Source organism: Malaclemys terrapin, chromosome 1, assembly GCF_027887155.1.
Source record: "Malaclemys terrapin pileata isolate rMalTer1 chromosome 1, rMalTer1.hap1, whole genome shotgun sequence".
In the NCBI taxonomy this organism is placed as follows: Eukaryota; Metazoa; Chordata; order Testudines; family Emydidae; genus Malaclemys; species Malaclemys terrapin.
In genome coordinates this window covers 83,452,577-83,477,956 of record NC_071505.1, presented here as the reverse complement: position 1 = coordinate 83,477,956, position 25,380 = coordinate 83,452,577, and the positions used below count along the sequence as shown (strand labels likewise).

At 40.9% G+C, this 25,380-nt stretch overlaps 1 protein-coding gene across 3 annotated transcripts in view; it reads left to right on the top strand.

Annotated features, from left to right (window-relative positions):
* The window catches only part of CDK17 (cyclin dependent kinase 17), a 167,361-nt gene that overhangs the window by 103,078 nt on the left and 38,903 nt on the right, over positions 1–25,380 (top strand). For 2 of the 3 annotated variants that reach the window (XM_054028505.1, XM_054028515.1), the window contains exons 3-4: positions 969–1,133; positions 14,792–14,925. In XM_054028505.1, the coding sequence (XP_053884480.1) occupies positions 969–1,133; positions 14,792–14,925 (299 nt within the window). The remainder of the gene's footprint in view (positions 1–968; positions 1,134–14,791; positions 14,926–25,380) is intronic. The other variant, XM_054028525.1, reaches the window with a different exon arrangement.

The window sequence follows — 25,380 nt, the reverse complement described above, 5'->3', positions numbered from 1 at the left end:
TGAAAAGCCAAAATAAGTCTGACATTCCTGTTACATATTCTGATGTTATAATGTAAGTGGTTAATAGACTTAATTGTGGCATTGCTACTGTGGTCTGAGAGTGGTTTGGTAGACTTTCAGCTAAAGCTTACAGTAAATCCTTGATTTCAAATCTACTAAGAGGAGAGGGGCTGATAAGCCTCTGAAGGCTCGCTGGTGAATTTGCAGAAGCGGCTCTATGGTTTTTGCCGCCCCAAGCACGGCAGTCAGGCAGCTTTTGGCGGCGTGGTCTGTTGGTCATGCAGATTCGGCGGCATGCCTGCGGGAGGTCCGCGGGTGCCGCGCCTTCGGCATCCCCGCCGCCGAATTGCCACCGAAACCGTGGCACCGGCGGACCTCCCGCAGGCATGCCGCCGAGGGCAGCCTGACTTCTGCCCTCATAGCGACCGGCAGGCCGCTTCTCCCCTCTTTCCCTCCCCCCACCCCGGCAGCTTGCCACCCCAGGCACGCGCTTGCTGAAATTTGTCCCTCATGCAGACTAGAAGTTGCAAGGTTCATATAAACATGATGGTGAAGATGAAGCCATTGCTAAGTAAGCTTAAAGGAAATAAATATCTATGCAAACTTTAAATGGGTATCTTCTGGTCTGAAATCTGCTTTTGATGCTTGGGATTTTTGGTTTTATGGTTTTTGTGGCGAGTGTTTTTTGTGGAAAACCTACAGTTGTTAAAGAATTGACCCAACTTCAGATGTTGTGGATCTTCATGCAAGTTCTGGAGTGTTTAACATTTTTTTGTTTGTAATAGTTTTCCAGTAAGGGAATTCCAGTAATACTGTGTTCTCCAACTATCTTCAATACTGAAAAAGTAAAACATCCAGTGAGTGGAGATTATCTGCATAGTAACAATTTTCTCTTCTTTTTCTTCTGACATGTTCCTGAATCTCTCACTTGTTCATCGGGATGAACATTTGGGCCTTGTGAATTATAGAGCCTATTGTGAAGAATGGCAGGCCTCCGACGTCTCACAGTATGCACTCATTTCTTCACCAATACACGGGATCTTTCAAGAAGCCCCCTTTACGGAGACCACATAGCGTTATAGGAGGCAGCCTTGGCTCTTTCATGGCAATGCCTAGGAATGGAAGCAGATTAGGTAATTTACTATTTTGGTCATTTATATATTAAGATATCCATATTGTTCTTCACAGCAGATACAGTTCTTATACTTTAATTCTAAAGCTGTTCTGGGAATGCAAAAGTATTGCTAAGGTTGTCATAGAAACAAGACTTTAAATTGTTGAATGTCTCATTTAAGATTTTAAAGAAGACAATTGAAAAAAAGAGCATACAGGGTGTTATTTCACGGAAATCGCCCACGTATCCCTTTAATGACATGTGTAACAGTTACAAAACATTATCTATTTTAGTGATGTCTAAGGTACCTATGACCACAGTATTTAAAAACTTACAGAAGGTACATTAATTGAATATGCCAGAAATTATGGGTTCTTTGGCTATTTGGGTTGGGAAAAAATGTGGTATGTGTTTAAATTTTAAGAAATCTAAGCAAAGAACTGTCAGTTAATTCTTTTAATCATAATCACAGTTTGTGTAAATCTTTCTGTTGTGATCTCAGCAGTTTTTGTGTTCTTACTCTTTGGGGCAAATAATGATTTTTTAAAAAATTTGTTCAGTAGTTTGTTATATTGCTGGCCCTAGGCCACAATTAATTTCGCACACTGGCAAAAAAAAGCCAATTGCTATGAGCACTTTGTAATAATTTAAATGATTTTTATTGTGTTCTTAGTTGGTACTAGGGCTGTCGATTAATCGCAGTTAACTCACACGATTAACTAAAAAAACTGTTAATACAATACAATAGAATATTAATTGAAATGTATTAAATATTTTGGATTTTTCTACATTTTCAAATATATTGATTTCTATTACAACACAGAATACAAAGTGTACAGTGCTCACTTTATATTATTATTTTTGATTAAAAATATTTGTGCTGTAAAAATGATAAACAAGAAATAGTATTTTACCTCATACAAGTACTGTAGTACAAGTAATACATACAAGCGATCTCTTTATCGTGAAAGTACAACTTACAAATGTAGATGTTTGTTTGTTACATAACTGCACTCAAAAATAAAACGATGCAAAACTTTAGAGCCTACAAGTCCACTCAGTCCTACTTCTTGTTCAGCCAATCGCTAAGACAAACAAGTTTGTTTACATTTATGAGAGATACTGCTGCCTGCTTCTTATCTGGCATGTAAATACCTTGCGACGCTGGCTACAATGGTGCCGTGTGAATGCCTGTTCTCACTTTCAGGTGACATTGTAAATTAGAAGTGGGCAGCATTATCCCCTGCAAATTGTAATCAAACTTGTTTGTCTGAGCAATTGACTGACCAAGCAATAGGACTGAGTGGACTTGTAGGCTCTAAAGTTGTACATTGTTTTATTTTTGAATGCAGTTATTTTTTGGACATATAGTTACATTTATAAGTTCAACTTTCATGATAGAGATTGCACTACAGTACTTGTATTAGGTGAATTGAAAAATACTATTTCTTTTGTTTTTTACAGTGCAAATATTTGTAATCAAAAATAAATATTAAGTGAGCACTGAACACTTTTTGTATTCTGTGTTGTAATTGAAATCAATATATTTGAAAATGGAGAAAACATCCAAAATATTTAAATAAATGGTATTCTATTATTAACAGTGCGATTAATTGTGATTAATTTTTTTAATCACACGATTAATCACAATTAATTTTTTTAATCGCTTGACAGCACTGGATGTACCAGAAAAAAAGGATCAATTGAGAATTAATGCAAATTTTATGAATTTTTTGCGCTTCTCCTTTCACTTCTGATCCTAGTGCCAAATGAAAGTGGTATTCAGGCAGGTTCCTCCAAGGCTAGAACTGTGCATCTTTGAGACTAGAGCAGAACCATCTGTGTTTTACTGTGTTCTGTAATATTAACTGTTCCCTTTCAGCCTTACCTTTCTGCTCTCTGCCTCTCCCTCCTAACCACACAGTACAGAGTGTTTCTGCCTCTGACTGTGGAACTGTGCAGCTGGTCCCATCATAGGGAAGAGTAGGATTTCCCTCCTCTGCACAGTCTTCAGGGATCACCTCCTGATGTAGTCTGAGGGCGTCAAATGCCCATACTTTTTGCATAGCTAGGCTTTGCTTGAGCTGAATGAGGAGCAGCCCCATGCATCTCATGGAAAGGCAAAGTGTAAATATTTAATTCTATGTAGATAATTCATTTGTGTGGATAGATGCAAAGAAGTCAACTGATTTGTCAGATGTAACATTTAAATTCTGTACAATAATAGGATTAATGTACATTTTTGGATATTGTACTTTTTTATGAAAAAATACTTATTTCTAAAATTGTAGGTTTTCTCTCTACATGAGTTGCGAGGAAATACCTTATTCTTCAGACTTTCACTACAAATGTTTAACTAAATCATTAGTTGCATAAGAGAAAATACTTCATGAACATTTATCTTAGAACAGCTATTTTCTAGCTGAAAAGTTGTAGTAGTATTATATTTAGTAGTATTGTGGGGGAATGTGTGTCATTGGCTTCATTTTTTAGGTGGCTGTTAACTTTTCTATATTAAAGTGGAATTCAAAATCTGAGAATCTTAAACTCTGGGCATTATTTTTTGCATTGTGTTGAAGTAAAACTTGTCTGTATTTTCATAGCTACAGCATGGTGGATATGACAAGTAGGAGCTAGAAGATGATGCTGGGTACCAAATTTTTTCTCCAAAATAAGAGCTCTTTAGACCTAACCAGCAGCTACATAATTATCTTCTTGAAGTAACGCATGCAAGACAATTTTCAGAGCAGTTATTGCTTCTTTACATATAAAGTGATGCTGCAAATACATCAGTTAACATGTTAATCTTGCATTCTGTAATTAGCACTTTACGGACCTTTGAGTAACTTATTTTTAGTTATCTCTATCTCCTACAATTTGCTGTCTCCTTTTATCTCTGTCCCTCCATACCTGGGTTCTTTGGAAGTTTTTTTTCTTTCTTTCTGAGATTAACTCCCCCACCCCCATTTCACGAATCAGTGAAAGTTTAAATTAATTACATGCTAGCTGGCAGCATGTCCCAGGATTAGTGTAACTGCGCCTGCTCTTTCTTGTCTTTTCTTTGTCTTTCCATCCTTTTCTGCTGTCATATTGGATGATCGTAGTTCAGTGGGATAGTGACATCCTCGTCATTGGGAGTGTGATATCAGAAATGAATCATGCAAACACACGCACCCTTCATCTTTTACTTCTCCTTATCCTTCCCTTTTTTCCACTTCTTCTTCTCTTCATTTGTTCCTCTTTCCCACTAGTGGGATAATAACATTAGGAGGAAAATCATCCGCGGAACAGTCCAGCACAAAACAGTAGCCTTTAAGGAAATGTTGACTTGATTTAAAAAAAAAAAAAATGTACTGGAATTCTACATCCACAGGTTGTTTGCTTTTGAATGATACCATTCACATAAAAATTGTTGGAAAAACATTGGTGGGTTTTTTTCCCTTGGAGTACATGAATTCAGACTGCAGTGTTAGGGTTGCAGACGTAATAAGATAATTTTTTTGTAAACAGCTTGTTCCCTTTTGAAGCTTTTCTGTTGGTCTTAGGTTTATTAAACCTTATTTTTTTCTGAACCTAAATCTGACTAGGAAGTGTCATTTTATTCATAGTCTCATAGACTTTATCTTCGTAATGTATTAAAATGTTTGTGGCCATTTTGATTTGATGTTTGTCTTTCAAATCATATGAGGTTTATAAATGGTGAAGACTCCTACATCTTTGCCATCTTGCATTGGCATGGATTATGGGAATTCTTCGAGAGCTTGCTCATGTCAATTTCATTCTATATGTGTGCATGCCCACATGCGCGGTCGTCAGAGATTTTTGCCTTAGTGCAGGGGTGGCCAACCTGTGGCTCCGGAGCCACATGCGGCTTTTCAGAAGTTAATATGCAGCTCCTTGTATAGGCACCGACTCCAGGGCTGGAGCTACAGGCACCAACTTTCCAATATGCCAGTGGGTGCTCACTGCTCAACCCCTGGCTCTGCCCCTTCCCGTGCCCACCCCTGAGCCTGCCACGCCCTCGCTCCTTCCCCTCCCCGCAGAGTCTCCTGCACATCACGAAACAGCTGATCAAGAAGTGTGGGGAGGGAGGGGAAAGCGCTGATTAGCGGGGCTGCCAGTGGGCGGGAGGCGCTGGGAGTGGAGGCGGGGGAGCTGATTGGCTGCTGACGTATTACTGTGGCTCTTTGGCAATGTACATTGGTAAATTCTGGCTCCTTCTCAGGCTCAGGTTGACCACCCTTGCCTTAGCGGTATCCGTAGGTTAGGCTGTGGCGCCCCCTTGAGTGCCATGCGCGTGCATCGCGATATCAGGCATCACCAGTCCGACGCCCTCTCAGTTCCTTCTTACTGCCCACTGTGGTTAGTCGGAGCACCTTTCCTTGCATAGCATGGGCTAGCGGTTTTGTCCCTTCTGACTTAGTGAGTTAGTGTTAAGTAGTTGTTAAGCATAGTTAGAAGTTAGAGTCCCAGTGGGGACTTTGCCCCAGGTGGGTCTGCCCTGGTCTTTGGGGTTTACAGTCCATGCAGGGCTTAACAGGACTATGCCTGTAAGTGACCCCCACAGCAGCTGCTTCAAGTGTTGGGGGGAATCGCATGTGAAGGACAAGTGTCGTATTTGTAAACATTTTCACCCTTATTGGAGTGTGTGTGGCACCGCTGATTTGCCGCCACCTTGGAGCAACAGTTGATGGCACTGGCGGTCAGGGTAGAGGAGACAATGCCCACCCCAAAAACCACTTCTCCCATGTGGGGAAGGTGTGCTCAAGAGCAACGCCCCAGTCAACTCCCTGGATCCACCTTGTTCTTTCCTTGACTGTCTTCATCCCTACCATTTGGCCTGGTTGCCAGTCACCTCAGTCTGCTGGGTGCTGGACATAGTATCTCAGGGCTATACTCTGCAACCCCTTGTTCAAAAGGTCAAGAACCTCCTGCACCTGGGGGTAGTGGAGGAGGTCCCTCGGGACATGAAAGGAAAGGGAGAGGTTCTATTCCTGCTACTTCCTAATCTTGAAAGACCCATTCTGGACCTGCGTTGCCTCAACAAGTCTCTCAGAAAGTTGAAGTTTCGCATGATTTCCCTGGCCTCCATCATCTCTTCCCTGGATCCAGGAGACTGGTATGCCACTCTCGACTTCAAGGATGCTTATTTCCATATTTCAAGGTCACAGGCGTTTCCTCCATTTCATAGAGGGCGGATGCCATTTTCAATTCATGGTGCTGCCCTTTGTGCAGCGGAACCTCGATCTGGTGCATTCCACCTTTCGTGATCTGGGCCTGTTAATAAACGAGAAAAAATCCACCTTAACGCTGGGCCAGCAAATAGATTTCATTGGGGCAGTTCTAGACTCCATGTGAGCCAGAGCCTTCCAAAAGTGCATTTTCAGGCCATGTTGTCCTGTTCTCCCATGTGAAGAACCACCTGCTCACCACGGCTCACGCCTGCTCACATGTACATACATGGTCAGTCATGTCCGGCTCCATCTCCGGCTTCTGCAAGCATGGCTGGTGTCGGTCTACATACCCAACAGGCACGACCTAGACCGGGTAGTCAGGATGCCGGATCACATCCGGTCATCCCTGGATTGTTGGTTGGACCCTGGGTCGGTATTGGATGTAGTTCCCGCCCTGGCCCCATCGCTGACCCTGGTCTCCAATCTTCAGACCTTGGCTGGGGAGCCCACCTTGGCAAGTTGAGCACCCAGGGCTGCTGGCTGTAGGACATTTTGGCCCTCCATATCAAGGTCAGGGAGCTTAGAGCGATTCACCTGGCCTGCCAGGCTTTCTTGCCCACCTGAAGGGCAACGTGGTGCAGATCCTGATGGACAATGTCACCATGATGTATTACATCAACAGGCGGGGCGGAGCCAGGTCGTCAGCCCTTTGCCAAGAAGCTCTCCGCCTTTGGGATTTTTGTGTGTGGCATGCTATTCATCTGGTAACCGCAGACTGCCCGAAACCGGGAATGTCTTAGCAGATCATCTCAGCAGGACCTTCTCGTCTTGCCACAAGTGGTCGCTCCATACAGAGGCGGTCAGCATTATCTTCTAGTGGTGGGGGACTCCCCAGATGGACCAGTTCACATCCAGGCAGGATAGGAAATGCCACGTGTTCTGTTCGATCCGGGAAATGGACAGGGGCTCACTATCAGACGTGTTTCTCATCCTGTGGTCGGAGGCTCTGTTGTATGCCTTCGCATCAATGCCGTTGATTTACAGGGTCCTTGTGAAGATCAAGCAGGACAGGGCAAAGATTATTCTAATAGCCCCGGCATGTTGCTGAGCCTTTCAATAGCCATCCCGTTGCAGCTGCCCCTATGGACGGATCTGCTATCCCAGAACCATGGCAGCCTTCTGCACCCGAATCTGGCGGCACTGCACTTGACAGCATGGCTACTGCATGGCTGAGCATGGACGAACGGGCATGCTCTCCCCGTGTTCGACAGGTCTTGCTGGGTAGCAGGAAACCCTCCACCGGAGTGACTTACCTGGCCAAATGGAAAAGGTTTGCGTGCTGGACCTCAGAACGGCATATCTGGGCTGAGCAGGCCTTGCTGCAGGAGATCCTGGACTATCTGTTGCACCTCCAAGGTTTGTCCCTGTCATTGAACAAGGTCCACCGAGCCATTATCTCGGCTTTCCACCCTCCATTCCAAGGCAGGTAGATCTTTGCCCATACATGATGGCCTGGTTTTTGAAAGGTCTGGAGCGTCTCTACCCGTGTGTCCGGGATTCCATGTCTCCATCAGACCTGAATCTTGTGCTGTCGAGCTCATGGGGCCTCCCAGCGATTCTGGCTTCCTGTTCTCTCCTGCTTCTCTCTTGGAAGATTTCATTCCTGGTTGCGATAACATCGGCTCGCAGGTTGTCCAAAATCAGGGCACTTACTTCAGAACTGCCCTATACAGTCTTCTACAAGGATAAGATCCAGCTGTGACTGCACCCAGCATTTCTGCCCAAGTCGTTACCCAGGTTTATACCGGCCAGGACATATACTTACCCGTCTTCTTTCCAAAGACTTATACATCAGATGAGGAGCACATCTGGATGTCAGGAGGGCGCTGGCCTTCTACATAGATAGAACAAACCCCTTCCGTAAGTTAATGAAGTGGCAGACAGAATGAAATGTCGCCCAGTGTCTGCTCAGAGGATTTCGTCCTGGATCATGCCCTGCATCTGCTACTGCTATCAGCTGGCATAGGTGCCTCCACTGGCAATCGTGACAGCACACTCGACTAGGGCACAAGCATTGTCAGCAGCCTTCCCGGCACAGGTACCAATCCAAGAGATCTGTAGGACCGCTACCCGGTCGTCTGTCCACATGTTCGCGTCTCATTATGCGCTTACTCAGCTAGCTCAAGATGACGCTGGCTTTGGCAGAGCAGTGCTGCAAGCTGCAAGACCCTGAACTCTGAGCCCACCTCCATGGACACTGACTGTGAGTCACCCAGAATGGAATCGATATGAGCAAGCACTGGAAGAAGAAAAAACGATTACCTACCTTTTCATAACTGTTGTTATTCAAGATGTGTTGCTCATGTCCATTACCTATCCTGCCCCTCTGGTGGAGTTGCCGGCAAGAAGGAACTGAGAGGGTGTAGGGCCGGCGGCACCTGATATGCTGACGCATGAACGCGGCACTCAGGGGGCGCCACAGTTGACCCTACAGATATTGCTATGGCAAAAATCTCTGACGACCGCGCACGTTGGCCCGCGCAGACCTAGAATGGAATGGACACGAGCCACACATCTCGAAGAACAACAGTTATGAAAAGGTAGGTAACCGTTTTTTATGTATTATGGTAGTGTCTAAAGGCCAACCAAGGATGGGTTCCCATTGTGTAGTGGCACCATGCAAACACAGAATAGTAAATGTAAGCTCTTTGAGTCAGGGACCAATCTAAATAGACAAAGGCTGGGGCAGGGGGTATAAAACAGAAGCAGAGTGAACAATGTGAGGTATCAAATGCTCTGTTAGTTCTGTGGTGTATATGTGTATGGAGGTTTTTTTGGTGAGGGGGAGCTGTGTTAGTTAGGAAAGGATCAGCTAAATGGAAAGAAAAGGGGATAGGTCAAGGGAAAAGGGGGCAAGAGCGGCAGGTATGGGGTGAAGAGATGGAGGGTGGGGGAAAGGTTGGAGCAAACAGGCAATCGGCACAGGGCAGAGAAAGTCCAGTTAGAACCACAGAAAGCTTTTTGAATATTGCAAGTATCAAAGGTCCCTACCTTGGCTGCTTCTGCTCCTGGCAGCAGGAGTCTCCAGCTGGCTCCATTCTGCAATTTTCTCCTAGGTTCACAAGGGGGAGGCACCCCGTAGTGCCCCCTATGCATGCAGTGGTATCTCCTCCACAGTTCTGAGTCCAAGAGGATGCTGAGGGGATAGGTGGCACTAGCTCAGTCCCATTTCACCCCTTCCCCCCTGGGCAGCAGTCCACGCTTTGGTTTCTTCTGTCTCTACTAGCTGGAGTCTCTGGCTGGTTGCTATCTGCACTTTTGCAGTGTCATGTTTTTCTTGTGCTGTCCCTATTACTGTAGCAGCAGAGAAGTACTGTACATCATGGTAATCAAATAGCAATTACTTTTGTGACCTTTAATTGTCACACTGCTATCACAGAAGAAGCACCATGCAGGAGTTACCCATCATCTGCATGGGACCCCAGTAGGTCCATATACAAGTTTGTCAATCCTTTGTTTGAGTGAGAGTTTCCTCACCATACAGTAGAATTTAATTAATATGAACTAGGTTTCCGTTCCATTTCAGAGAGAGAGGGGAATCCATTAGTTTTGAAACTTTACTAATGGAAAGCACTGCTCACCACTCTTACCAAGTTACCAACTCAATTTGTCATATCCTTGTTATTGTTTAAAAAAATAAACAACTAATTGAAAGGTACGTTGGTTGGTTAGTGTATCTTGGAAGGAATCAAATGTGGAAGTCAGTGACTTTCAGCAGCCGGACGGAGGGTGTAATAATGGAAGCTTGAAAGAGGGTGTCATGACTTACTACTGACTGATAATGGATATTAATTTAGCTCAGTTGGTAGAACTTTCCCAGTTCAAATTTCTTCTGGGATGGATTGCTTGCAAATTAAATGAGGGTATTCCTTCCTTTTAATTGCACTTCCTCAATTCCCATCCTGTATCCTAATTACTAGTCTTTCATGCCAAGATTTGATTATCAATTTAGCTGTTTTAATATTTCATTTGCTTATTTACAATTGAGTATGTACAAAAAATTAACATGAATAGCTAAATAGAGAGTTGCTGCAGATGTCAGTGAGCCCAATCTGATAAAAAAAAAATCCTATTTCTATCACAGAAGTCTTGAAGACCATAGATGCTGGTTTTGGGACATACCAACCTATTCAGAGCAAAGGTTAGCCCAAATAGGTTATATAGCCCAATGTTATTTGATCACCTTATGAAACTTGTCAAATGCATGCATACAGAGTGATAGTTAAGGTTAACATTAACATTCCTGGCTTTTCTAGTTTTAAAACCTCAAATGTAAGATTGCAGTAATTTTTTTATTGAACACACAAAAAATCCTCATTTAAGGGTTTTATTGACAAAAGTATGCCTTTATACCATAATATAACAAAGCCAAGGTTTTCAAAAATAGAAGCCTAAAATGTTCATATTTAGGGCATGTCTACACTTACCTCCGGAGCGATCGATCCAGTGGGGGTCAATTTATCGTGTCTAGTGAAGACTTGGTAAATCGACAGCCGAGCACTCTCCCGTCGATTCCGGTACTCCACCGGAGCAAGAAGTGTAAGCGGTGTCGACGGGGGAGTGTCAGCAGTCAACCTACTGCAGTGAAGACACCACGGTAAGTAGCTCTAAGTACGTCGATTTCAGCTACGCTATTTTCGTAGCTGAAATTGTGTGACTTAGACCGATTTAGCTCGCCCCCTCTCCAGTGTAGACCAGGCATTAGGCACCTACTATTTTTATTAATGACATGGAAGAAAACACAGTCATTGGTGATAGTTTGCAGATAACACAAAATTTGGTGGAGTGGTTTGAAAAGAGTAGGTTACGGATACAGAGCGATCTGGATCACTTGCTAACCTAGGCACAAGCAAACAGTGTGCCTTTTAACATGGATGAATGTAAATATATACATCTACGATCAAAGAATGTAGTAGGTTATACTTATACAATGGTGGACTCTATCCAGGGAAGCAGTGACTCTGAAAGAGATTTGGGATCATGGTTAATAATCTGCTGAACATAAGCTCCCAGTGTGATGCTGTGGCTAAAAGGGCTAATGCAATCCTTGGATATATAAACAGGAGTAGGAGTAGAGAGGCTGTCTCAACTCTGTATTTGGCACTGGCGCAACTGCTGCTGGAATATTGTGTCCATTTCCGGTGTCTGCAATTCAAGAAGGATGTTGATAAATTAGAGTGGGTTCAGAGAAGAGCCACAAGAATGATTAAAGGGTTAGAAAACATGCCTTACAGTGAAAAACTCAAGGAGCTCAGTCTATTTAGCTTCACAAAGAGATGTTTAAGGGGTGGCTTGATTACAGTCTAGAAGTACCTATGTGGGTAATAAATATTTAATAATGGGCTCTTCAGTCTAGCAGAGAAAGGTATAACACGATCCAGTGGCTGGAAGTTAAAGCTAGACAAATTTAGACTGGAAATAAGGTGTAAAATTTTAACAGAGTAATTAACCACTGGAACAACTTATCAAAGGTTGTGGTGGATTCTTCATCATTTTTAAATCAAGATTGGACGTTTTTCTGAAAGATCTGCTCTAGGAATTATTTTGGGGAAGTTCTATGTCCTGTGTTATTCAGGAGGTCAGTCTAGATGATCATAGTAGTCCCTTCTTGGAATCTATTGATAATTATGAAAGTTCTGAGACCAACAGTTATACTGCAGATAATATTTTCAATAATGCCTTCACATCCACAAGCAATAATTTTTCACATAATTCATTATGGACTGTTTTAAACAAAAAAGCTACCAACTCACCAGAAGGAGTGATATATAGAGCCCTACAAATCCATTGATAACCGCTTTACATCCACAGACCATTTTTGTGGATCGGTTGTGGATACAGATTTTGTATCCATGCAGGGCTCTAGTGATATATATTCTACGGATATGTCTATACTGCAGTTAGGCCACTGTGGCTGGCCCATGCCAGCTGACTCTGGCTAAGGCACTCGGGATAAGGGGCTGTTTAATTGCAGTGTAGATTGGGCTTGGGCAGCCAGAGCTCTGGGGCCCTCCCACCTTGCAGAGTCATGGAGCCTGAGATCCAGCTCAAGCCCAAACGCCTACACCATAATTAAACAAACCCTTAAACTGAGCCCCACAAGGCCGAGTCAGCTGGCACAGGCCAGCCTCAGGTTTTTAATTGCAGTGTAGACATACCTTCACAGACTCATGAAAGGGGATTAACATGGACTGAGATGCTTGCTCACCTCTTTGGAAAATCTAGCTGCTGATTTAGTTGCCTGATTATGTAATTAAGATTCTAACGTTTAGGCATCCATTTCTGAAAGTCCTGAAATATCTTTAGCTCACAACAAGGTGCCTCTAGGTTTTGAACCTGAGGTAAATATTTGTCAAATGTTTCCTGCATGCTACCTCGTTATGGAAGAAGAGCAGCTCCTTTACTTTCATCCAGTCCAAATCATGAAGGTGAAATATGACTGTGAACATACCATAGTAGCTTGGATTTTATTAGAATCCAACTTATTCATGCATTTCCATATCATTGCTAAATTCATCCCCAGGAGACAGTTCATCTTCATGTCAGTATCATGTTTTTTATGAATCTGTGTGTTTCACTGAAGCACTTTAAGCCTAAATCCACATTCTATTTTGTGTGTGAATCAGCTACTCTTTTTATACCAATTTTCTATCCTGTAAAAGGAACTATAGCAGGGGTTCTCAAACTGGGGGTCAGGACCCCTCAGGGAGTCACGAGGTTATTACATGGAAGGTCGTGAGCTGTCAACCTCTACCCCAAATCCCGCTTTGCCTCCAGCATTTATAATACTGTTAAATATATTAAAAAGTGTTTTTAATTCATAAGGGGCGTCACACTCAGAGGCTTGCTATGTAAAAGGGGTCACCGTAAAAAAAAAAAAAAAAGTTGGGAACCACTGAACTATAGAGTCTCCTGGTCTGAAGAAGAATTTGATCTTTTCAAAACTTCAGTCTTGGCAGGTTCTGGTCACTCACTCACAAATTCTTTTCTAGGATATGTTCTGGGACGCCTTTTATGATAACCCTTACTTCTCCCAGAGAAAGGCCAACTTTCCAGCACACTGATAGATGGAGCATTCTCCCATCCTTTGTCTTCTATATTGTTGTAATAATTTAGAATGAAGATCAACAATATCTTCTAATATTTTGGGGTGAGATTGAACAGAGTTTGCCTGGCTTTTTGAGATAGCAGAATTTTGCCTCTAAAATTAAACAATTTCTGGGGGGCCCTCCAATTCTCTTTTGTAGTCTGGGGAAAATCTGTTCTCAGGTTATCTTTTTGTGTGTTTTGTTCCTAGATTCAAAGAGGCTGCCTCTCTATCTTTTGAGACACATCCTTTATTGGATTGTTTGTTCCCTAGGATTCATTTGGGCACAGGCATTTTTACTATAGATCTTGGGAGGCAGTGGTGGGCTACTGGATCCTTTTCCAGGTTCAGTGTCCTGTTGGCCTTCAGAAGGAAGCTGCTGCTCTCCTGCCTCCCTTATACCTCTCTCTTCTCTCTGTCAGTAAAAGCATCTTGAACTACTTAGTTCTTTGCCCCATTTCCCTGCTGGAGCTGAGCATTTTTGGCCTGGGAGATATAGCCATTGGTTCATGTCTATTTTTTTAGTGATTTTTCTGTAGGGGCTTGAGAGACAAATATTTTATGCAGTTTACATAAAAATTGCACACATCATTAAAATAGGCAGCCCATTACATAAATCTTCCCCAAGTGAATCAATTTCAATTTCTCCTTCCCCACCCTCCAAGAAATACGTAATTACATCAAGTTCTCTGCAAAATCCATTTATTCATCCTAAATCTGTATTTAGGCACCTGAACAGAACTGGCCTGATCTTTTCAGAGGTTCTGAGCACCTGAAGTTCCCATGCTTGGACTTCTGAAAATGAGGCCACCCGTTTTTGTTTTTTTTTTCCTCTCTCTTTAAATATGGATTTACATGCCTAATGTTAGGCACACACATTTGAATATTTTTGCCTTAGGCATCACATTTTCTAACTAATGAGGTCTCCGATTTTTCTCTGAACTCTCAGGATTTCCCTAGAAAATGGAATTTTCCTGTTCCAAGAATAGCACAAAAAATAGAAGTGAAACAAGCTCAAGAATTTGAGGACTCAAGGGCTATGGGGTGGGACTGGAACTATGTCCGTCTTTGTGTTTGGAACATGGATAGCACATGGTGGGTGCTACCACAGCTTAAATTAGAATAATAATGGAAAATTAATACACATTTATGTATATATGCATGGTTTATTGGGAAAGTATTTTTAAGACTTTATCTTTTTATGCTATTTCTGAGCCATAAAAAGAGAATAGCAAGAATAGTATTGTGATAGTGAGCCTCTAGATCTGACAGGAAGCAGTACATAATAAAGGTTACAATGCTTCTCCATATATAAGATTTGTTTAGAAGAATAATGATTGACTTTCTTTCATTTAGATATAGTACATGAAAATCTGAAAATGGGATCAGATGGTGAAAGTGACCAAGCTTCTGGAACATCATCTGATGAAGTCCAATCTCCTACAGGTGTTTGCCTCAGGAACCGGATACACAGACGGATCTCTATGGAGGTAATCAGTTTTCCCATAAGGACCCAGTAAATTAGAGCCATGGGAATTGTTTAAATTGCTTTATATAACTGCTTGTTTTCCTGCCAGTTCACTTTAAAGCAGATGTTTGTATTCAGCATATGAGGTTGTATGATAACAGTAGTCATGACATTAATTTTTCTTCCTGTTTGTCAGTCCTGGAACTTGAGTAGATATCCCTCACAATGTTTATAATCTGTTCAGTACAAAAAATTAAATATTGTTTTTTAAAAAGCTTTTGATTTTTTTTTTAGAAAAGCAGAGAATCCATTAGCACACTCTCTTACATACGAAATGCTAGACATTTAGTGTAGGATTGGTCTTTAAAGTGCTGGGAGATCACATGAGAAAGGCTTTGCAATAAGTACAGGCATTCTAGAAGGAATTGAGGTGTTGGGAAACAAATGAAGAAAATGTGACCATTAGATTCTGAGACATTCTCTTTATATGTTCAAGTAGACGACTTCATATATCACTTTTCAGGCTCTTTCATATAATGCTGCTTTCTAATCCATGTGAAACTTCAGAAAGTAAACACAATAGGGATGTTCCTGACTGTGTCAGCCTTTTTCATTCTTCCTGTTTTTAGTGTACGGAACCTTACAGGACAGTAAACAAAAGGAGGAAAAAGTACTTTATGAATAACTGTGCACATAATTTCCTTTATTTATGAGACTCATTATGAATACTAACCACCCTTGCACTTGCTTTGTTGCCCTTTCCCCGGGCAAAAGATAAACAGAACTTTTCACTTTTTTTTTTTAAATAAGTGTAACAGCTTTGATTATAGTAATACCATTTTGGCTGGAATATGTAAAGTTATTTGACTGGTTTCATTATAAAAATCTATTCTTGGGGTTTTAAATCCCCATAATTTTTTTGAAGCATTATATAAAATGCAGGAGTTTGGAAAATATTTTTGGATTATCTCTCACTGAGTTTGTGTGTCAAAAATAAGTACTGCAAGGCATTTTGTTGTGTTTGTATTATTCTTCATTTGCACTGATTAGTTCATTAATCATCACACACACTTTGTGGAGGGAGTTATTTTGTCTTAAAAATCCTTAATGTATTTGTTGTTAGTGTTGTAACTTTATGAGCCAAGATTAGGCCCGATCCAAAGCCCATTGAAATGAAACAATTAATTTAGGCCTGGTCTGTACTAAAAAATTAAGTTGGCTTAAGTATGTCGCTCATAGGTGTGAACCCCTCCTTGAACAGCGTAGTTTAACCAATCTGACTCCCAGTGTAAACAGCACTAGGGTGATGGAAGAATTCTTCTGTCGACCTAGGTAACAACTCTGGAGGAGGTGGATTATCTGTGCTGACTAGTGAACCCCTCCTGTTGACATAGGTAGTGTCCACACTGAAGCGCTACATTGGTGCAGCTATGCCACTGTAGCATTTCAAGTATGGACAAATCCTCAGAGGGCTTTGGATCAGATCCATTGTGCTTTGAGTTAAGCAGAACACAAAATAAAAACAGTAGTATAAGAATTTACATGTAGAAGACATTAGAGAGACAAGGTGGGTGAAGTAATATCTTTTATTGGACCAATTTCTGTTGGTCAGAGAGACAAGCTTGCTGACTGTTTCCCAGACCTGAAGAAGAGTTCTATGTAAGCTTGCAAGTTGGTCTCTCTCACCAACAGAAGTCGGTCCAATAAAAGATAATGCCTCATTGTCTCTCTCATATCCTGGGACTGACATAGCTACAACCGCACTCAGGTAAAAGATATGACATGCTGGGGAAATCTGGAGGAGGGAGAGATTTTGTTTAAGGTTTATTAATACTATTGTTCATTCTTTTATTTCCTGTTTTCTCCAAAATATTTTTAAATAGGAATTTCCCATATGTAGAGCCGCACTTCTGCTAAGTTTTCACAACATTCTTTTTGAGTTTTACCTCCTCTCCCCCTCCCCCGCAAACCTTTTAACAAAATAAACGGCCCTGTAATAGCTTTTAGCTTGTACAACAATTGTAATATTATACTGTCTTAGAAGCTTTGAAAATATTTTTTCCTTTCAGATTGTCAGTTCCATCTGACAAGCATTTGTTTCCTTATTTTTCTCCCAATTCCAAATACTTGTTTCTAATGCAGCTGAAACCAACATGATGTGGTTTATTTCTTTGTTGACTGGCACAATCAGAGAGGTCAGCATAGTTCAGGCAACTGTTTCTATGCATCCTGTGAACCAGACTTTCCTCCTAAAATGTTACAGTAATGACATGGTGGTTTTTAAAGATAAGTTTTTTAGAGTGACCTTTTGTAACTAAAGAACAGCTGCTGAATTTTAACAATGATTTTAGCTCTGAATTTCCTTGATTTTTGTGAGTTAATGTTAGAAACTTATGTTTTAAGTGTACTTGTTAAGTAGTGTTTGGAAGGGGGAAGTTTTTTTACTCCATGTTTATGCAGTGCCTAGCAGAAGGGGAACCCTTTGGGCTGCTATAACAACTGTGGTACAAATTGAAATAAACACTCCCATGCAGGGAAACTTTCTGTTAAAAATTCCAGTGGTGCATTTTTTTGTTTGGTTTTGTTGTTGTTGCTATATGACTCTGACAGGCTTGTAATAAAGATTTGTAATTACAATACCAAATCTTGCTTGCCTTACTTGTGTGAGCATTTCCAGCGAAGGGCTCCTTCATGTCCATAAGCTGAACAGGATTTGACTTATGGAGTTTACTAAAATCGGTAGTATTAATTTGATTCAGTGCCCGGAGAAAGGGAAGAGAAGCTCTCAGTCTGTTTTAGCAGTTATATTCATGTAGGTTGACCTGCATCTCTTTACTATGCCTGTAGGTAATAGCAAATTCAATTTTATGCATATTTGATAGACTAGAACAAACAGAGTATCGGAGACATTCAGCATAATTGAGATCTATTGCAAATTATATTCATATGGTCACACTATTGTTTACAGGAATATATTTAATAAAATATAAGCTGATATTTCTCTCCCCTCTGCTCTTTCTAATGAAATTTGGGGTTGGTATTCTCAAACTGAGCACACCTTTCTATTTTGTGCAGTTGATACACTGTGTAGTTGTAATATGGTACATAGTCTTTCATAAATATAACCTTGTTTGTTTCTGTGTATCAAATAGACAAAAGCAGTTCTAGGTTCTTAAAGTAACTGATCATTTAAGGCTGAGAATCTGGACTGACAGGCAGGCTGGCCCTTTTATTTTTTGTTAAGGCTAGAATGTCAGCTCTTGTTTTTCAGACTTAACTGTGAATTTACTCTAGTGTTGTGTAGTTGCACTATATATTTATATGCAAATTAGCCATCCATCATGAAAACAAAAGATATATTCTATGCATGTTTACTGGAAAACATGTGCAGTCCAATACTTAGTGCATATTAATAGTGAACATAGCTAACATTTGAGATGTTTTCCTGTTCCGATTATAAATGTTTGCATAAAATATATGTTAACAAATTTAATGTTGCTGATTGCTGGAGATTTCATTGGCTGTACTGTTAAGCAAGCAGACCACCCCACCACTGAAGGAGATAATTAACTGAATACAATAAGTTTTCCTGTAATCATAATAGGATTGGTATAAATATGCTGTGAATATGACAGCAATTAAAATTCAGTAACAAAAATTCACATCTCCCCCTTCATATTAGAATAGTCATTGATCTTGGGTTGAGTCATCACAGCTTGGGATCAGGTGATAAAATTGTTGCTCTAATTTAATTTAATTAAAACTAAAACCATCAATAAGGTTTTGACACATTGGGAGGATAAGAGGGGCAGGCAGATTCTCTTGCCCAGGGTAGTTGAAACACTGAGTTCAGATGTGCAAGGTTGACTTTTATTTTTATTGATTTACATATGCAAAGATCTGCCTAGAAAGATACAAAAGGGCAGAATATACAGTGCAAATATAACCTGCAAATCCATGTAGAATACTTTATTTTATTCAGCACCTCAATGTATGTAGAGATATGTTTATCTCTAAACTTGGAAAAAATATATGACAACTCTTTGGTGAAAATGATAAAGCAATATAAAGTAAAGAGAGAAATGTGAAGGAAAGGAATGCATATTATTATATTACTATCTTAGATCTGAGAGACCAGAATCTGGTCAAATAAAAGTTCACAATGGCCACCTTCAAAATTAATATGTCTCCTGCCTCTAAAAGGGACAGGTCATGTGCTAATAGGTTACCAAGGGAGGTTGTAGAATCCCCATCACTGGAGGTTTTTAAAAACAGGTTAGATAAACATCGGTCAGGGGATGGTATAGGTTTACTTGGTCCTGCCTCAGCGGGGTGGACTAGATGACCTCTCAAGGTCCCTTTCATCCATACATTTCTGTGATTCCCTTGAAAGCAAGCAACAAAGGGGTTACCGTATTGCATCCAGATTATAGATGACCTTAGGCATTTTTGGTCCTCTGGCAGTTGAAGGACATTCTTCAATTAAGAATGACTTACTAACACCTCCCATTCAAATGAAATGCCTGTAAGCTGCATGGAAACTTTTAAAAAACACCATAACAGAGGCTCAAATTAAATGTATACCCCAAATATAAAAAAATAGAGGACCAAAAAAAATGCTACTATGGCTTAACAGTAGAGTAAGTGAGTTGGTTAGAAACAAGAAGGCATCCTTTAAAAATTGGAAGTCAGATTCTACTGAGGAAGATAAAAAGGAGCATGAACCCTGGCAAGTCAAATGTAAAAATATAATTAGGCAGGCCAAAAAAAGAATTTGAAGAGCAACTACCAAAAGACACAATTTAACAGCAATATTTTTTAAAAATACATCAGAATCAGGAAACCTGTCAAACAATCAGTGGAGCCACGGGACAATTGAGGTGCTAGAGGAGCACTCAAGGAAGATAAGACTATTGCAGAGAACCTGCAAGAATTCTTTGGATCAGTCTTCACTGCAGAGGGTGTGAGGGGAGAGTCCCACTCCTGGGCCATTCTTTTTAGTTGACATCTGAGAAACTGTCTCAGTTTGAGGTATCAACAGAAGATGGTTTGGAACAAATTTATAAATTAAACAGTAATAGGTCACCATGACCAGATGGTATTCAGCCAAGAGTTCTGAAGGAACTCAAATGGGAAATTGCAGAACTACTAACTGTGGTATGTAACCTATTGCTTAAATCAGCCTCTGTACCAGATGACTGGAGGATAAGTAATGTAATGCCTTTTTTAACAAAGGCTCCAGAGGCTATCATAGTAGTTACAGGCTGGTAATCCTAACTTCAGTACCAGGCAAATAGGTTGAAACGATAGTAAAAAACAGAATTATCAGACATATAGGTGAACACGATTTGTTGGGGAAGAATCAACATGCCTCACTAATCTATTAAAATGTTTTGAGGAGATCAGTAAACAAGTGGACAAGTGTGTTCCAGTGGATATAGTGAACTTTGACTTTCAGAAAGCCTTTGACAAGGTCCCTCACCAAAGGCTCTTAAGCTAAGTAAACAGTCATGGGATAAGAGGGGGGTTCTCTCATGGACTGGTTAAAAGACAGGAAACAAAGGATAGACGTAAATGGTCAGTTTTTGGGGTCCCCACAGGATCTATACTGGGACCAGTGCAGTTCAGCATATTCATAAATGAGCTAGAAAAAGAGATAAACAGGGAAGTGACAAAGTATGCAGGTGGTACAAAATTACTCAAGATAGTTAAGTCCAAAGCTGACTGCAGAGAGTTACAAAGGAATCTCACAAAACTGGATGACTGGACAACAAAATGGCAGATGAAATTCAACGCTGATTAAGTAATTCACAGTGAAAAACATAATCCCATCTGTACATACAAAATGATGGGGGTCTAAATTAGCTGTTACCACTTAAGAAAGAGATACTGGAGTCATTGTGGATAGTTCTCTGAAAACATCAGCTCAGTATGCAGCAGCAATCAAAGAAGCTAACAGAATGTTAGGAGCCATTAGGAAAGGGAATAGATAGTAAGTCAGTAAATATCATAATGCCACTATATAAATCCAGGGTATGCCAACAGCTTGACTACTGTGTCCAGTTCTGGTCGCCCCAACTCAAAAAAGATATATTAGAATTGGAAAAGGTACAGAGAAGGGCAACAAAAACGATTAGGCATATGGAACAGCTTTCATATGGAGAAAGGTTAAGACTGGGATAATTCAGCTTGGAAAAGAGATGACTGGGGATATACGATAGAGGTCTGTAAAGTCATGAATGGTATGGAGAAAGTGACATAACACAAGAACTAGGCGTAACCCAATGAAATTAATACGCAGCAGGTGTAAAACAAACAAAAAAGAAAATACTTCTTCACACAATGCAGTCAACCTGTGGAACTCATTGTCAGTTGATGTTGTGAAGGCCAGACGTATAACTGGATTCAAAAAAGAAATAGACTCATAAAGGCTAGGTCCATCAATGGCTATTAGCCAAGATGGTCAGGGATGCAACCCCATGCTGTGAGTATCCCTAAACCTCTGACTGCCATATACTAACATACAAATGTTTTGAAGATGATGGCAGTCCTTCAGAGACCTGGTATCCCAAAAGTTAATATGGTTCAAAATGAAATGCAGGGCTCTGTGGTTTGCATAAATAAGCAGGGAAGCACTGTGCTCTGCCTCCTGTGTTGGGATATCCTGCAGGTGTTGGAATGGACTTTGTCTCACAAGGCATTCCAAGTTATCATGTATCTAGCAGGGAAAGAGAATACAATCACTGACAGACGGAATTAATCCTTAATAGAGCCTCACGAGAATTAGAACTGGTGGATCAGACCTTTTTTCCAGTGGGAGACAGCACAGGTGGATTTCTCTGCCACATATGAAAATAATGCTATTGGTCTTTTGCTCACGGCACTAAAACACCTTATTGGCAAGGGGAAGGAAACTTCTGTATGCTTTCCTACTATTCCCTCCATGTAGCAGAGGTACTTGCAGTGCTCACTAGGAGCATATGTTTAATGAACCTGTTAGTCCCATACTGGACTAGACAGATATGACTCTCAATGTATTGCTGACTACTAAAGTCTATTCCATTAGATAGAATTTAGCTTCGTATTGTCTCTTAAGACCAGGGCACATCAATCTGTTCCAAATTCTGAGTCTGCTCCCAACAGGATAGAAAATCCATAGGTATGGTATATTTGAACAGGTGGTTCTCAAAAGCCATCTACCAGAAGACTCTGTGATTCCAAGTGGAAAAACTTTGCAGTGTAGTGTAATCAAGCCTACTTTGAGACCCCTTTACTTGATTCTCAGAATCTGCTGATCTACTTGTTTCACCTGGCTGAGTCTAATGTAAGCACTAGCTATATTTGGCAGCTTCTTCAGCCTTTCATGAGCTAGTTGAAGGTAGACCAATATTTATGCAGCCTTCTGCCATCAGGTTCCAGAGGGACTTAATACTTTTGAAACCCTTAATTTAAAAGCTCCCTGTGTCATAGGATATTAATGTGGCCCTGACAAAGTTGATGGAAACTCCTTTTAAACTATTTGGCTTATGAGTTTAAGTTCCTTAGATGAAACATCTTTTTCCTGATGGCAATGACTTCAGCATGCAAAGTGAGCAAACTCCTGGCCCTAGTGACCCATCTTTTACTAGATTTTTGCAAGGGTAAGTGTAATCTCATCCAAGATTCCTCTCCAAGATGATGTTGGAAATCCAATTTAAAGAGTCTTGTCATCCTTTCAACATTTGTCACACCTACATTTCCATCATAGAGAGGTCCTTCTCCATATACTCAATGCCAAAAGGTCCTTGTGTTTCTGTTTGATGATTAGAGCCCGTAGGAAGATCACCAGTTTTTGTTTTTGTTTGTTTTGATGCCAACACTGTAGGCAAAATCATTACTATAAGGATCATTGCCTAAATGGGATGTCTTAAAAGCCTGTCACTTTGCTGTGACCTGACTGGCCCGAGACAAGGAAGCTATATGTAAGGCTCATTTGATTCAGGACAAAGTTGCAACCTCAGTCTTCCCTTTCAAACACAAATGTCTGTAAAGAAGCTTCATGATTATCTATCTACACAATATACAAAATTAATATTTGGATGCATCCTGCAGGAGGGGATACTATTGTAGACGTGGTGATCCAGAACTCAGAAGATCACTGATGCCAGACTCTCCCATCCCCAGAAATTTTCTTCTATTTTGAGAAGTTCCATGTTTTCAGTTGGCCAATTTTTGCACAAGATTTTCCTTCTGTTTCTGCCATCTTGAATGTTGTGAATTGGCCTTGTTATTGCTTCTTGTTGCAGTTTACTCTAATTTTTCTTTTGGGACATCTGTTGAGCTTCTTGTTCACTGAGAATGAGAATCTTGCCTAGAAGAGAAGAAAGAGGTATTTACTTTCTAATTCTTTCAGGATTCTCACTTACCCACCCACCTCCCTTCAATGTTTGGACCTTGCCTTTTTTGTGTTGTTTTATTTCTCTAAAATCTTGTTTTAATTTTTTCTCTGAAGCATGTTTTTATCTTATGCTGATCATCTTGCCTTGTCTTTTCTTTTTGGGAACTTTGCCTCCCACACAATCACAGGAACTGATAAGAATATTCAGAGTCAAGCGCTTAAACACAGCAAGGGATGGCACATCATGCCTGGATTGTTTTTTACCCTGCTACGACTGCCCTCCTAAAGTCAGAAACCTTAAGAACTTAGGAAGTTCAGCCTGATTTGTGATGAGGAGCTAATACCTGAATTTGAGAGAATCCTGCAATATAATTTAGTCAGAGAAACACAACTACATTTTTTTTTTCATTTTCTTTTCGTTGCATTCATTTGCATGGAGTCTGAGCTCCATGAACTTACTAAACAACAAAATAATAAAAACCAGTCCACAGCATCCATCAAAAACTGGGCACAATTTATAGCAAAGGTTTAATGTAATTCTGGATTTTTTAACCTTAAACTGACACTTGTAATTGAGCTTTATTGCCTACATTTGATCAGAGTTCTGGTATTTTTATATAGTGTACTATATAACTTTTTCTCTGATTAAAGCCTAGATCATTGAATTAATTGAGGGAGCTTGTACTTATGGAATGCAGCTTCTGAATGACTGATTGATGTAAGCAGTTCCAGTCATATTAATACCAGTTTGTTACACAGTGTAAGCATATATCTATTAATCCAGTGGCTCTCAAACTTTTTTTACTGGTGACCCCTTTCACATAGCAAGCTTCTGAGTGCGACCCCACCTTATAAATTAAAAATACTTTTTTATATATTGAACACTTTATAAATGCTGGAGGCAAAGCGGGATTTAGGGTGGAAGTTGACAGCTCGTGACCCCCCCATGTAATAACCTTGTGACTCCCTGAGGGGTCCTGACCCCCAATTTGAGAACCCCTGTATTAATCCAAATCTGTGAATTAAAAAGAAATGAAAGAATCTCTCTTCCCCGCAGAATGAATATGAAACCGTGAAATCCTTGCTGATCTTAAACACAAAAAAGAAACTTACAAGAAGTGGAAGATTGGACAAATGACCAGGGAGGAGTATAAAAATATGGTTCAGGCATGCAGGAGTGAAATCAGGAAGGCCAAATCACACTTGAAGTTGCAGCTAGCAAGGGATGTTAAGAGTAACAAGAAGGGTTTCTACAGATATGTTAGGAACAAGAAGGTGGTCAGGGAAAGTGTGGGCCCCTTGCTGAATGGGGGAGGCAAACTAGTGACAGAGGATGTGGAAAAAGCTAATGTACTCAATGCTTTTTTTTTTGCCTCTGTCTTCATGAACAAGGTCAACTCCCAGACTACTGCACTGGGCAGCACAGTATGGGGAGGAGGTGACCAGCCCTCTGTGAAGAGAGAAGTGGTACAGGACTATTTAGAAAAGCTGGACGAGCACAAGTCCATGGGGCCAGATGCACTGGATCCAAGGGTGCTAAAGGAGTTGGTGGAAGTGATTGCAGAGCCATTGGCTGTTATCTTTGAAAACTCATGCGATTGGGGGAGGTCCTAGATGACTGGAAAAAGTCTAATGTAGTGCCCATCTTTAAAAAAGGGAAGAAGGAGGATCCGGGGAACTAAAGGCCAGTCAACCTCACCCCAGTCCCTGGAAAAATCATGGAGCAGGTCCTCAAGGAATCAATTTTGAAGCACTTAGAGGAGAGGAAAGTGATTAGGAACAGTCAGCATGGATTCACCAAGGGCAAGTCGTGCCTGACTAACCTAATTGCCTTCTATGATGAGATAGCTGGCTCTGTGGATGAGGGGAAAGCAGTGGATGTGTTATTCCTTGACTTTAGCAAAGCTTTTGATACAGTCTCCCACAGTATTCTTGCCAGCAAGTGAAAGAAGTATGGACTGGATGAATGGACTGTAAGGTGGATAGAAAGCTGGCTAGATCATCAGGCTCAATGGGTAGTGATCAATGGCTCCATGTCTAGCTGACAGCCGGTATCAAGTGGAGTGCCCCAAGGGTCAGTCCTGGGGCCGGTTTTGTTCA